At 43.4% G+C, this 15216-nt stretch overlaps 1 protein-coding gene across 8 annotated transcripts in view; it reads left to right on the top strand.

Annotated features, from left to right (window-relative positions):
* The window catches only part of FAT3 (FAT atypical cadherin 3), a 974406-nt gene that overhangs the window by 853456 nt on the left and 105734 nt on the right, over positions 1-15216 (top strand). For all 8 annotated transcript variants that reach the window (XM_073612979.1, XM_073612983.1, XM_073612984.1 and 5 more), the window contains 2 exons: positions 499-636; positions 5905-6048. In XM_073612979.1, the coding sequence (XP_073469080.1) occupies positions 499-636; positions 5905-6048 (282 nt within the window). The remainder of the gene's footprint in view (positions 1-498; positions 637-5904; positions 6049-15216) is intronic.

The raw sequence follows: 15216 nt of genomic DNA on the forward strand, positions 1-15216 counted from the left end.
GACCAGCACTAAGGGCACATAGGAGCAAGTAGGAATAATAGGAGGCAATTCTGTAAAAATCAGATAACCGTAGTCCTCTCCGGGCTACACTGTAATCTAATATTTTGAGTGACACCAATTCTATGAGAGTCACTGTTTACAAATAAGGAATCATTTACAGTATCTATGCCAGATATTCAGTTTTGGGTAGATGCTTTTAATTACCCATCAGCTACATTGGAGGAGATGTTTTGGAGACTCTGAGTCCCAGCTCTGCCCACTTGAGTCTACTGGATCTCTCTGCTAGGGCATTAAAGAAGATGCAATAAAATGACTGACACTGCATAAAGGCAGAGCTGGGAACTCTGACATCAGTGAGTGATTTATCTTGCCATTGGCGGTCTATAAGGGAAATAAGAATTTTGGATGGACTAACACTTTAAATATCTACCTCATACGATATATGCATCAAGGAATTATATATTTATTGCTCTTCCTTGTTATCATTGTATCTTTCAGGTCTTTGCTGAAGATCTTGACAGTCCTTCCAATGGGCACATTAGCTTTTCCATCATCAATGGAGATCAAGAAAACCAGTTTACAGTGGACCCACTTCTGGGACTAATAAAGGTTAAAGATAAACTGGACCGTGAAAGGGTAGGTCCTTGTTTAAAGAAGTATTAAACCCAAAAGTAAACATTTATTATTTTGCAACATACCTATTCTTAGATGTGATGTCTTCATTGGTTTCCTTTTTTAGGCTTTCTTTCTTTTATTTTCACCTGGTGATCCAGCCAGTAAGTCTGTTGTTTTTCAAAAAAACAAGCAGTCCTGCAGATGTAATAGTTAGAGGGTTGAGACAAACCATTTTCCACAGAACGGTGCTTACAATGAGCAGCTTTAATTTATTTGTGTAAAATCTTTATCCCAAAAAGGAAGAAAATAATGTTGCTGGAACTGCTTAAAGTGATTGTAAAGGCTATTTTTTTTTTATTATTATTAAAGAGGCGCCTCAGTCCCCCCCCCCCCCCCCCCTAAAAAATTAGCTTCAAATACTGTGCTGACTTTTAATAAAAGGTCACTTACCTGTCCAGGGATGTCCCAAAAGGCTGCGGACAAAGGGGAGGGGGCTGAACTTCCACTTGGATCGCCTTGGGGATCTGGGCTTAAGTGTTAGTGAGTACCTGTCAAAACTAGGTGCCCATTCCCCCACAAAAAATAAAAATGTCCCAAAGTGGTAGGGGATAGGAGGTAGAAAAGTGGAACTTCCCTCTTTCGGTGAAGTTCCGCTTTAATAAAAAAGAAGTTATACTTCTCTGCTTACTTTCAGTAAAGAGGTAAAGATAGTGAGCATGCCTAGTGTGGTGGCAATGGTGCAGAGGGTCTATAAACCGGAAGATCGTTGAACCATTACAAGGAACTATAGGGGGCTGCCTATAGATTTCAAGTAGTTTCAGTTTCTTTAATATTGATTGGACCCTGGGCAAACATTTTCTTGCACCCCCCCATGCAATTTCGCTCTCACATTACACAGGACCCCCACCCCTATACTACCCCCATCATTACACATTACCTCCTCCTCCATACTACCCCCATTACCCCCTCCCTCATATTACCACCATTATTACACAGGACTCCCCTCCTCCATCATTACACAGGATCCCTCCCCCACATTACCCCATAATTATACAAGACCTTTGCCCCAATTCTACCCCTATCATAACACAGGACCCTCCCTATACTACCCCCATCATTACACAGGGCCCCCCTTCCACATACTACCCCCATCATTACACAGGACCCCCTCCATCATATTACCCCCATCATTACACAGGACCCCCTCCATCATACTACCCCCATCATTACACAAGGCCCCCCTTCCACATACTGCCCCCATCATTACACAGGACCTCCTCCCTCATACTACCCCCATTATTACACAGGGCCCCCCTTCCACATACTACACCCATCATTACACAGGGCCCCCTTTCAACATACTACCCCCATCATTACACAGGACCCCCTCCATCATATTACCCCCATCATTACACAGGACCCCCTCCATCATACTACCCCCATCATTACACAGGGCCCCCCTTCCACATACTACACCCATCATTACACAGGGCCCCCTTCCACATACTACCCCCATCATTACACAGGACCCCCTCCATCATATTACCCCCATCATTACACAGGACCCCCTCCATCATACTACCCCCATCATTACACAAGGCCCCCCTTCCACATACTGCCCCCATCATTACACAGGACCTCCTCCCTCATACTACCCCCATTATCACACAGGACCCCCGCCATCATACTACCCCAATCATTACACAGGACCCCCTCCATCATATTACCCCCATCATTACACAAGACCCCCTCCATCATACTACCCCCATCATTACACAGGGCCCCCCTTCCACATACTGCCCCCATCATTACACAGGGCCCCCCTTCCACATACTGCCCCCATCATTACACAGGACCTCCTCCCTCATACTACACCCATTACTACACAGGACCCCCTCCATCATATTACCCCCATCATTACGCAGGACTCCCCTCCTCCATCATTACACAGGACCCCTCCCCCATACTACCCCATAATTACACAAGACCTTTGACCCCATTCTACCCCCATCATAACACAGGACCCCCCCCCATACTACCCCCATCATAACAAAGGACCCCCTCTCCCATACTACCCCCATCATTACACAGGACCCCTCCTCCATACCATCCCGATCATTACACAGGAACCTCTCCCCCATGCTACCCCAATCATTACCCAGGGGTTCTCCTCAGACAAGGTTTACCTTACCGAGCTGGCCAATCACCACCCAGACTGCATACATAACTCCCAATCAATCACCAGTGCTCCCAACATTCAATTCCGCCCTCATCTCCAGTGATGGCCAAATCCACTTATCAACTATTTGCGGGCAGCTGCCCCTTTTGCCCCGTGTTAAAGTGGTTGTATACCCCTTTTTTACATTTTTACCCACAGGTAAGCCTATAATAAGGCTTGTCTGTAGATAAAATGAATATCTCCTAAACCTGCACGGTTTAGGACAGTGATGGCGAACCTTGGCACCCCAGATGTTTTGGAACTACATTTCCCATCATGCTCATGCACTCTGCAATGTAGTTGAGCATCATGGGAAACATAGTTCCAAAATATCTGGTGTGCCAAAGTTCGCCATCACTGGTTTAGGAGATATTCAACCTGCATGCAGCCGCTGACGTCAGTGGTGCATGCGCAGTGAAGGTCTGTCGAAAGTCCGATGTATTGTGCCGGACCATGCCGGAACTGAGGACTCCCGTGCACATGTGCGGGAGTGACATCATTGCGGCTCTGGCCACTCACAGTGCTGGAGCCATGAACCCGGAAGAAGGGCCGAGGGGAAAATGTCAGCTCCCTCAGTGTTGACCGGGATGCGATGCGGGGACCTCGTTCTAAGGTAAGTATTTCGTAATGAGCTAGTATGTGGTGCATACTAGCTTATTATGCCTTTGCCTTACAGGTTTTTTTTTTTTGTGTTTTTTTTTTCCGTTTGCGGGTATACAATCGCTTTAAAAACGGCCCTGAGTAGTTTATACATAAACACAGACTTCAGGCCTAAACAAAGGACACAGAAACATTATAATATTTATTGGGAAAGGTTTTTTTTTTTTAGTTTAGTGACACTGGTGTGGGTCAGATGTAGCAATACTGGTTAAAGCATGAGTGGCTTAGTGGTCAGCACTTCTGCCTTGCAGCCCCAGGATCTCCGGTTTGCAGCACCACCCACTACAGGTTACCTGCAGAAAACTACAGGAGGGGGTGGTGACCAGACCAGGCACCCTGCACAAGGAGAGAGAGCAGCAGTGACCGGTCTTTATTATAGGAATCTATTTCATTCTGCACAGATCTGAAAAAAGAAAAAACACCTGAAATGGACACCAACCAAGATTTAAATAAGAATAAGCATGGCTCTCATATTTAGATGATATTTGTTTAGTCTGTATTTCAGCTTTAGAGTGTCAATCATCGCTGTCGCGTTTGTAGTACATTTTATAAAAGAACAGCATATGTCTTTTATGTGCTGGAGTGAATTGCAATAGGTTTTTTTCAGTTATCTGTACAGCAGTTCTCATAAATGTCATTTACCAAATCAAATCCAGAGAGTGGTTCTACTGCGGAGCCTGTAGAGAATTACACTACCACCCCTGTGACCTCCAGGGATCTTATGGTATTATGAAACTGTACGGCGTATGTACAGAAGTCATTTATATCAATTTGCAGTGCACTTGTCATTTTCTTTTGCCGCAAGGCTAACTTCGGTCCACATTACTGAGCCTGACCCTCCTCGCACAGTATAAATTCCCAAAGGCGACCATATTGCCCCATAGCTTGAAGGAATGGTGAATTTGTATACACATCTTAATCAGTCTGTCAGTCTTATGTGTTGTGTTTTATTTGCTTAATGTATTCATTGCAACGTTGTGCAGATTGTTTCTTTATTCATTTATACATCGCCTACATATTCCATAGTGATTTTATGGTATACCTGTACTCTGCAGGGTTAACCAAGCCAAACTATTATGCAACCTATCAGCTGGGCCAGATTTCTGCATAGCCAACATAGGCTGTGACCAGGGACTGCACACAGCCACCCACAGAACATGTCTGTAACACATTCCTGTGTATAAAAAAAAGGACCTAGAATTCTGCCATGCCTGCCACTGCTATGTAGTCAGGTTTTTGCTGTCCCTACACAATTTCTGCATTTTTGTTGGTGAATACTGTGTACTAAGAGTTCACTCACCCTGGGTCCATGCTCCTCGATCTAAACTGCTGACAGACTTGCATGACAAGTCAAGGAGATAGAAACTGGTGGCACGCTATGGAATACCTTGTAGGTCAGGGTTCCTTGGAGACCTAGGGTTCTTCCAGAAGCTGCTAGGGATTCCTTGGGCAGTGAGCCATTTCTGTCTCTAAGATAAGCTACCACTGACATCAATGATCTTTTTTAGATATTTGCAAGGGTGGAATTTTTCCCATTGACCACAAAAGTAAGGAGCACTCTTCGGTCTAACTATCATCCTAATGCCCCATGAGCTTTAAAGATAGTAATAATTAGCAGAGGTTCCCTAAAATCACAAAGGTTATTTCAAGGGTTCCTTCATGTTAATAAGGTTGAGAAAGACTGTCCCAGACAACTGACATGATGCCCTGCCTGAGACATCTTCCTGCCCTAGGGTTCCTCCAGAAGCTGCTAAAGGTTCCTTGGGCAGTGAGCCATTTCTGTCTCCCAGATACAGTAAGCTACAACTGAAACTAATGGTCTTTTTAGCTATTTGCAAGGGTGGGATTCTTTCCCATAGACCACAAAAGTAAGCAGCATTCTTCCCTATAACCATCATGCTAATGTCCCATGAGCTGTAAATATAGTCATTATTAGCAGGTGTTCCCTAAACCGGAAAGTTATTTCAAGGGTTCCTCCATGGTAAAAAGATTGAGAAAGGCTGCCCTAGACAACTGACATGATGCCCTGCCTGGAACATCTTTCTGACCATGACAGCTTGCCCAAGCTTAATTGGCTCTATGCACACTTGCACTGACTGTCTTGTCCAGACTCTCTGTGACTTGGGTAGCCATGATGTACTATTGTGTGACACTAAGGCTAATCGGTTGACTGGGGTAGGAGAAAACACAGGACAGTACGGGACAGTTGGTCTGGGTGGTTGGGGGGGGGGGGGGGAGGGGGCAAGAAAAATAAGCTTGGCCTTGCCCTATTGGTTGCCTACCATTAATTATGTCAGAAGTCCATAGTTATTTGTTTGGCTGCATTTCAGGCCAATGTAATATGACTGCTTCATCTGGACAACAGTTTTTTTTTTTTTTAAAGAGCCATCTCTTTTTTTCCCCCCATAAAGGTATCTGGATACTCACTCCTTATTCAAGCAAAGGACAGCGGACTTCCCCCTCTCTCCTCCACTGTGACAGTAAATGTAGATATTTCAGATGTCAATGATAACAGCCCTCAATTCACACCGTCCAATTATAGTGCTGTTATTCAGGTAAGCCTGCAGTCTCTCATTGCATGATATCAAAAGGGATGGGACTTACTGAAATGCATGAGGTTTCTATTACATTGGTTCAAATTTAGGTGCAGGGCCATGCTTGTTTTGCCCTGTTGTTTTTACTGGGTCAAAGTACTGGTGCTTTGTGTTTGGTGCTCTTTGAGATGAAACATGTGAGTGTCACATAGGGTTGCCACCTCATTCCTTTAAAACCAAACACATATTAATTACACAGGTTCTGTGGCTGATTAAGGTGGTAATTAAACTTGGTGCCTCATCTGCATTAAATTTGTCTCAGAACTTGTGTAATTCATATGTGTTCGGGTTTAAAGGGATGAGGTGGCAACCCTAGTGTCACACCTGCCTCTAAGTAAAGTGGTGTTGATTGATTCTGAAGAAGTGTTTCCTATTTATTTCCTTTAACATATTCCAGATATATGTCATGGACATGTTAAGGTGATATCCCTACTGTACCAGTAAAGCCCTGTGGCAGATGAGCTTTCATGAAGTGCATAACAAAGTAGACTCATCCTGGTACATGTAAAAGCCAATTTACCTAAGCCCTAGATGTTCCGAATTTGCTATAAAATTTTAGTGTTATTGAGCAGCATAGTGGCTAAGTGGTTAACACTTTCGCCTAGCAGCATTAGAGTTGTTGGTTTAAATTCCAACTACGGCACTACCTGCCTGGAGTTTGCAAATTGTCCCTGTTCCTGCTTGCTTTTCCTCCCATACTCCAATGACATGTTGGTAGGTCAATTGGCTCCTATCTAATTTGGCCCAAGTACTTATGAATATGAGTTAGGGAACTTAGATTGTAAGCTCCTTGAGGGCAGGGACTGATGTGAATGTACAATATATATCTAAAGTTCTGCATAAATTGATGGTGCTATATAAGTACCTAAAATAAATAAATACATCAATCTTCACAAAAAGTCACCTTTAGTTTGTTTGTGAAGGCAGCACACCACAACGCACACTATGTTGAGTTGAGTTGAATCTTAATATAGCGCGGTCTTACCCCGAAGGGTCCCGACGCGCATAGCAAAGATCCTGGAATGAGAGTGCCCAGGGACCAGAAGCAGCACAGAGTGGCAGAAGGGTAGAAGAGAGAGAGACTACGCAGGAAACGCCTGCGTGAAAAGCCAAGGCTTCAGTAACCCGTGGAAGACCGGGAATAGAGGGGGCCTCCTGGAGCTCGACAGAGAGGCTATTCCATAGTACGGCACCCTGGTGGGAGAAGACCCGGCCCCCGACCTATGTATGTCATGGGGTACTGTACTGTAGGTGCATTGGCAGTTTGAGTTGGGGTGCCATTCTTAATTCTTACATCTCAATGCAAAGTACATTGTATCACGCATTGGAGTAACACAAATTCTTCCGTGTGTTACCTGAACAAATTACTGGGAATAAAGAGAATAGGCCATTCATATGCATTGAGCTGGAACTGGGCAGATAATGGCAGACTGGACAGTTGAATCTCAATTGCCTGTTCCTCCTAAATAAGGACATCTCAATCTGAGAAGCACCACTCAGTTCCCAAATCTTTAACGCAGAACTACACTGTTTCTGAGCACCACAAACCAAAAACGCTATTTCATGAATTTTTAATATTCAAAGCAAAATCTCCCATCCATCCACATCTCCATGCTGTAATTTGCTGAGAAATCACTTTGAAAAACACCCCCTAGCATCTCTGGCTGCAGCCATCTTGAATAAAGGCAGATGATTCATGTAGCATTTACTTCCTGGAATCCATCTGCCCCTAGTCCAGGCATAGAGACAGGAGGGTTAGCTGAGAAAACCCTTCCTTGCCGCCTGAAGACTCCTGGGATGTATGACATCATTTGCCTAGGCCTGGAAACCAGGAGGTAACTGAAGAAATGTAAAAAAAAAGTTTAAAACAAGTAAATATGATATACTTTTCTATCTATTTACTAATGCTAGCACTAGCATAAGGATTACAAATAGTCAATGTTGACTGAAAGAAGTTCTGCTTTAAGTTCATGTCTGGGTGGAAATAAAAAAAAAAAAAACCTGCAGTATGTTTTATCTATTTAAAGACCCTGCAACAATGGCGGCCCGTCCATTAGAGGCGCCCGGGCGCTGCCCCCACTCTCCAGGCCACCCCTATATGCATAATGGATAGATTCATGCATATCCCCGAAATGTATGCGCCTGGTGCCCTGAAATGGGCCGGATGCATGAATAGGGGATGGCCTCCGCGGCCACCCCCTATTCATGCGTCCTGTCGACTTCGGGGCACCAGGCGCAAGAATTACAGCGGCAGGGGATTTTTTTGAAGCACCTGATTAGAGCCAGAGGCTCTAATAGGCTTCAAAATAGGGTGGGCTAGGGTCGCAGAGCATGCGACCGGAGCCTACCCAGATGTGTTACAGCATCGAATAAACATTCGCTGTTGAAACACTGATTCTCAATCCAGCCAATCAGAAGCGGGTGTGCCGAAAAGAGAAGACTCCCGAGGAGGAGGAGGGAGGAAACGGAAGCTGCTGCCATGGAGAGCAGGAGACAGTAAGCCACCGGTGATGGAGAGCAGGAGAACTGGAGGCCTCCACCGAGCAAGGGGAAGCCGCCGATGATGGGGTAAGTGCTACCGACCGACGGGGGGGGGGTTGGGTAGGCATACTGTTTGCCGCCGACCTAAAAAAATTTGCACTCAGCCCCTCAGTCCCAATGTGCACTTACAACACAGTGGTGTGGAGTGGTGTCAGCCCTGTCCTAATGTCCTTTGCTGAACTTCTCAGACCCACCCCTATTCTATTCTCCACAATATAGAGACTAATAAAGCGCTGCACAAATTGTTGCCACTATATTGATGTTTTATAATAATAATAATTGTTTAGTCCTAAGATAACAGTTAGGAGGGCTAATTGGACTCCAGACCTCCCTCTTACCTTCTGGGCTATAGTAACAGGTCTCATGACCCACTGTAAACATTTAGTCCTCCTTCACATGGCCCCTTAGCTGCATACACTGGATTCTGGTGGCAAGATTGAGTGGATTGTTGTGGCTGGAATGACAGGTGCATGCAAATAATGGCGGCCAATCAGCCTGCACAAAGTATTGACCGGCTGACCGCAGCCATCACTCTTAGCATATAGCTGCACACCAAGTGGGTACCTGTGGTTATGGGGCAGGTGTCCTATCCTGTGGGCAGTCAGATATGTCCAGGCTCGGCCACCTGTCCCTAACCGTATTATCTTTTTTTCCCGGGGTTTACTTTAAATAACCCACTTAGGCTTCTTATCTTCTCTTTAACATTCATTCATCAGTGAAGGATCAGTATCCATCACAAGAGTAATCCTAATGAAGTGCTTACATGAAAAATGGAACATCTGGTGTGTGCTATGACATCAGGCCTAGTCGTGTGCATTCCACAGCACAACGGATAATATACCAATCAGAAAATTCCTACATAGCGCGTTTCGTCTGTGATCTGTAGAACTCCTGTGCTAGCTTCCCCCTCTTTCAGAATGAAATAAATAGTTTAATGTTTCTCATTTATATAGCACCGGTCATTTTTCTGTATCCCAACAGAGAAATATTGACTTTTCATTCCAGGCGTGTGCAGCTGAGCAGAAGATGTTTAATATATAATGCGGGTCATAGTCGGGTTATTCCTGTAAACAAGCTGCGATGAGGCATAATTGCCTGACCAAGGATTCCATGTGAATGGGACCTTATGAATGATTTCTGTTTGGTTTTACTATGCTGGAGTACTTCATTATGCTGACGAAACTAGGCTTTATGAAAGTAATTGTTGTGCTTTTTAACATTGAGCTTCAGGCACTGGAAATGCTTATTATAATATTTTACTTCATAGCCACCAAGGATTGAATTACACTTTGTTTGCTCCAAATACCTTTGTGAACCCAGATATTACCTTGTAAACGTAGCACTGACATCATCACTATGCTGTGCATAACTTATTCAGAGAGCAGAGCCATAGGAGGGACCCAGCAGGCTCCACCCACTACAGGCTGCCTGCAGAAACCTACAGGAGGGGGCGGAGACAAGACCAGTCACCCAGCACAAGTCTTTATTACAGGAAACTCCTACACAGAGGGAAAGTGCAGGATTTGTTTAATGCCGGATTGTTGCACAGATCTGAAAGGAATACACAAAGGAGACCAAAAGCTCTAGTTATAAAGTAGATACCATAGCTTTCACAAGCATTCACTTATGGAAAACAAACCAGGTCCACATGATGTAAATAGGAATGATTGATGATCCACAACTGAATCTTTGTGAAAGTCATACAGCATTTACAAAAGTGGGGCCACAACCATTCACTTCTATGGCAGGCCATATACAGCACCTGCCGTTCCCCAGTTGCGGGAGAATACCCACAATTTTATGCTTGAATATGTTTTCTGTCTTCCACTGTCCATGTGCATCAGGCTTTAGGACTTTAGAAAACGCTATTTTAGATCTTTACCCGCTTCTGTCCTGGAGATAACATGCTTGGGGTATGCCTGTAATTTGATCTCAGGTTCTGTGTGGACTTTTTGGAAACAGGGGGATAGGATGTGCCATTCGGTTAAAATGGTCTCTGTAGCAATAATATGTATAATATACAGTCAGGTCCATAATTATTGGGACACCGACACAATTCTAATCTTTTTGGCTCTATACACCACCACAATGGATTTGAAATGAAACCAACTGCAGACTTTCAGCTTTAATTTGAGTGTATTTACATCCAAATCAGGTGAACGGTGTAGGAATTACAACAGTTTGTATATGTGCCTCCCAATTTTTAAAGGACCAAAAGTAATGTGACAGATTAACAATCATCCATCAAACTTTCACTTTTTAATACTTGGTTGCAAATCCTTTGCAGTCAATTACAGCCTGAAGTCTGACATCACCAGACGTTGGGTTTCATCCCTGGTGATGCCCTGCCAGGCCTCTACTGCAACTGTCTTCAGTTCCTGCTTGTTCTTGGGGCATTTTCCCTTCATTTTTGTCTTCAGCAAGTGAAATGCATGCTCAATCAGATTCAGGTCAGGTGATTGACTTGGCCATTGCATAACATTCCACTTCTTTCCCTTAAAAAACTTTTTGGTTGCTTTCGCAGTATGCTTCGGGTCATTGTCCATCGGCACTGTGAAGCGCCGTCCAATGATCTCTGAAGCATTTTTCTGAATATGAGCAGATAATATTGTTCGAAACACTTCAGAATTCATCCTGCTGCTTTTGTCAGCAGTCACATCATCAATAAATACAAGAGAACCAGTTCCATTGGCAGCCATACATGCCCACGCCATGACACTACCACCACCATGCTTCACTGATGAGGTGGTATGCTTTGGATCATGAGCAGTTCCTTTCCTTCTCCATACTCTTCTCTTCCCATCACTCTGATACAAGTTGATCTTGGTCTCATCTGTTCATAGGATGTTGTTCCAGAACTGTGAAGGCTTTTTTAGATTAGAATTGTCGATGTCTCAATATTTATGGACCTGACTGTATATATATATATATATATATATATATATATATATATATATATATTTTTTTTTTAAGACAACTTGTCAGATCATAACGAACCTCTGTCACCCAAGGCTGCCATCATAATTTATTTGCAGCTAGTAGTAGTTTTGATGCATGGATGTTGGTGGATGTCCCCATTGCCCTAGAAACTTTACCTGTCCAGAAGCGGTATGAGGGCAGGAGCCTTGGCTGGCATAAAGAAGAGCTAGCATGTTAGCTTTAAAGTGGAACTAAACCCACTGATTTAACGGTTTCAAAAAACAGTTACATTTCTGGCATGATGGGAATGGTAACTGTCACATTTGCTTGTGTTCGTATTCAAAGTGTCAAACCATGAAATGTCTGGTGTCATAACTAATCATATGTGCAGCACCGTGGCAATTTCAAATCAAATGGAGGCTAAGATGGCAGCTTCCCTGGTTGGAAAGGAAAGGAGGGTTTAGTGCCGCTTTAAAACTTCAATTTCCAGGAGCTATGCTGATTATCATAATACTATCTGGGTGGGTCTAAATTTGGCTCAGGTTACACAGTCTGCAATAGCCATGACTGCTGAGGCGCAATGGGCCTAGGTACAAACTAATGTAACACAATGGGATCAAATCCCCCACCACCCTTGCCCCTTTACTCTGTTAAATAAAACAATTAAAACCATTAGGTTGGAAAGGGCAAGGCCACAGCTTTATTAAATTCCAACACGTAACATGTGAACACATTTAACCAGTGCCAGTCACAGTTGTATTATGAGCACTCAATTCCACAAGGGGGAAGTGGGGCCTGTCCTTACCATAAGTGCTGGACAGACAGCCTACTTCCAATTTTTTCAGCAAGGGCATAGCCCATTACAGCAACTTTAAATGCTGGCAAGGTCAAGAAACCGCAGCAAGCTGTGACATACCATAAAAGAGGGAAAAAAGGGGCGGGAGGGTGGGCAGCTCTTCCATCCAATTCTTCCGAAAGACCCAGAATTCCCTGGGGCACACATTCCCTGAGCTCAGGCCCATCCCCGTGTTTTCACAAATCGTCTCCTTTGTCCGGCACCTGGCCATGCCCTTCATCAGTCAATGCTCTCCTTCCATAGGGGGGGTCAAGAGGCCTTCATTGTGGTCTTGAACAGACACAGGAAGATGTTTGCTCCCTAAGACCCTTTTCTTTATGTTGAATTCCTACTTTATATGGCATCCCCTTGGGTCGGGAGTAGCTGGCGGTATAGTATTTGATTCCCCTTTTTATACCTGTTCTTAATGTTTTGATATGCACCACCTGCGTTGTGGATCCTATTCTTGGAAAAATTTTCAATAAAAATATTGAAACAGAACATACACAGAAAGAAGCATAGGAATGAATACTTCCTGCTGCCAGGGATGGCTGGCCTTAGTTCACCTGCTGCTGTAACTGAAATCCCAGTGTCAATTTGCTGGAAACTTGAATAAGATGAAGAATTGTCCACGAACTGCAATCAAGGATTGACGATTAAAGACACAAGTGTCAGTTAGCTCCTTGATGTGTTTCATTCTCAAGTGGTTGATCATAAGGCCTGATGATTAAGCACACTTGAGTATAAAATGTGTTAGGAACTAGTTGCAACTTGTGACTTTATTCTTCATTAACCCCTCTGAATGCTGCATGCAGTTTGATGGATCTTTTTTTCATTCAATTACAAAGAAGAAGCTAAATTTTGGTGTTGTTATAGGGAAGAATCTGATTTATCTGTCAAACGGGGCAGCCAAAAACAAAATGCTGTCATGGCCTAGCTGCTATTCTTGTGGTTTATATATTACTCCTTTCTGTGGTAGGTGTGTAATTATCCTTTAAAGGAAGCCTGGTACTAAGATTAATATGAAAGTTGCTGACCCTCTTCTGATTGCACAAGTTACATGGACATCTCTGGCTACACCACAGTCCGAGACCCCGTGTAAAATAAGTATAGTCAGAGCAAAGTGTGTTATTGACTACTAGAATATGTTTTGATAAAGTTAGCAGATAAAATCTTTTTAAATTTAGATATGGTTCACATTTCACATCCGTAACATCTCTAAAATGTGCCCCTTTTTAACAAATGAAACACCAAGTAACTCATTCACTCCCTTGTTATCTCTCGCCTTGGCTATTGCAACTCCCTTCTCATAAGCCTACCTATCCATAGCCTATACCCTCTTCAGCCGATCACGAATGCTGCTGCCAGGCTCATCTACCTTACCAACCTTTCAGTGTTTACTACTCCTCTCTGCCAACCGTTCCACTGGCTTCCCTATTGCCCAGCGAATTCAATTCAAAATACTAACAATAACATACAAAGCTATTCATATTCTGCCCCAAGCTACATCAGCATTCTTGTCTCCAAATATCACCCAGACTGTCTCCACCGCTCCCAAGACCTCCTGCTCTCTAGCTCCCTTGTCTCCTCCTCCATACTCATCTCCAGGACTTATTTAGAGCCCCTCCCATCCGCTGGAACTCTCTACTGTCCAGCTATCTCCTACTCTGGCCACCTTTAGGCGACCCCTGAAAACTCATCTTTACCGGGAAGCCTATTATCCTGCCTCCACCTAACTACTGAACTTTTAACTCTTTCATCAGATCATCCATCACAGTTATTAATCTTTGTACCACTTGCCCCACCCTATTAGATTGTAAGCTCTTATGAGCAGGGCCATTCTAACTCTCTTGTATTTTATTGTATTGTAACTATATTGTCTCTTTTTATATTGTAAAGTGCTGTGCAAACTCTTGGTGCTATATAAATCCTGTATAAGAATAATATATTATATATAATAATAATAATTTCAAGGCTTTGAAGCAGAAATTTAACAAAGACTTTCTTTAACTTTGGGCAGAGTGTAATAAGTTTTGTGTCCACTGTTGTGTCTTTAATAATCTCAGTGGAGACATTTCTACTACCTCTGTACAGCTGTATTATCTTTTAGGCCTCATACACAAGGACGTTTTAAAAAACGGGCTGTAAAGCTAGTAACAATGCCTGGAAAAAAGCAGCATTAAAATGCGATTTTGTTATCGTTTTGATATGGCATCAATGCGCGTTTAACGTTGTTTGTAAGCGTTAACACTAAGGCGCGTTTTTTTAAAAAAAACATCCCTCTGCTATTTTCCACTCCCAAATTACCCACAATGCCAAGGAAAATGAATAAACAACGTTTGATATCATGTGACGGGGCCATTTTGGTTGGAGAAAGAGAAAAAACGCTGCCGCTAAAAAACTTCGGTATATTGCTAATGCACGTTTTTGAGCTTTTTTTCGGCATCGGCGTCAAAACAGCTCTAGCGCTCAGAGCGCGCTGGTCCTTGTTTTTTTTTGGAGCTTAAAAACGACCATGCCTGTTACAGCTCAAAAACGCCATGGTGTGTATAAGCCCGTTGAATAACATTAGGAGTGGCGTTCTTAAGCAGCAAAAAAAGCTCAAAGAACCCGCTGTTAAAACGTCCGTGTGTATGAGGCCTTACTCTGCTGTGAGATGAGTCTTTGTTTACCCTGACAAAATGGATCTCTCTCTCTCTCTCTCTCTCTCTCTCTCTCTCTCTCTCTCTCTCTCTCTCTCTCTCTCTCTCTCTCTCTCGCTCTCTCTCTCTATATATATATAGATATCTATATATATATATAGATATCTATATATGTATAGATATATAGATATA

This window comes from Aquarana catesbeiana, linkage group LG02 (assembly GCF_042186555.1).
Source record: "Aquarana catesbeiana isolate 2022-GZ linkage group LG02, ASM4218655v1, whole genome shotgun sequence".
Classification (NCBI taxonomy): Eukaryota; Metazoa; Chordata; class Amphibia; order Anura; family Ranidae; genus Aquarana; species Aquarana catesbeiana.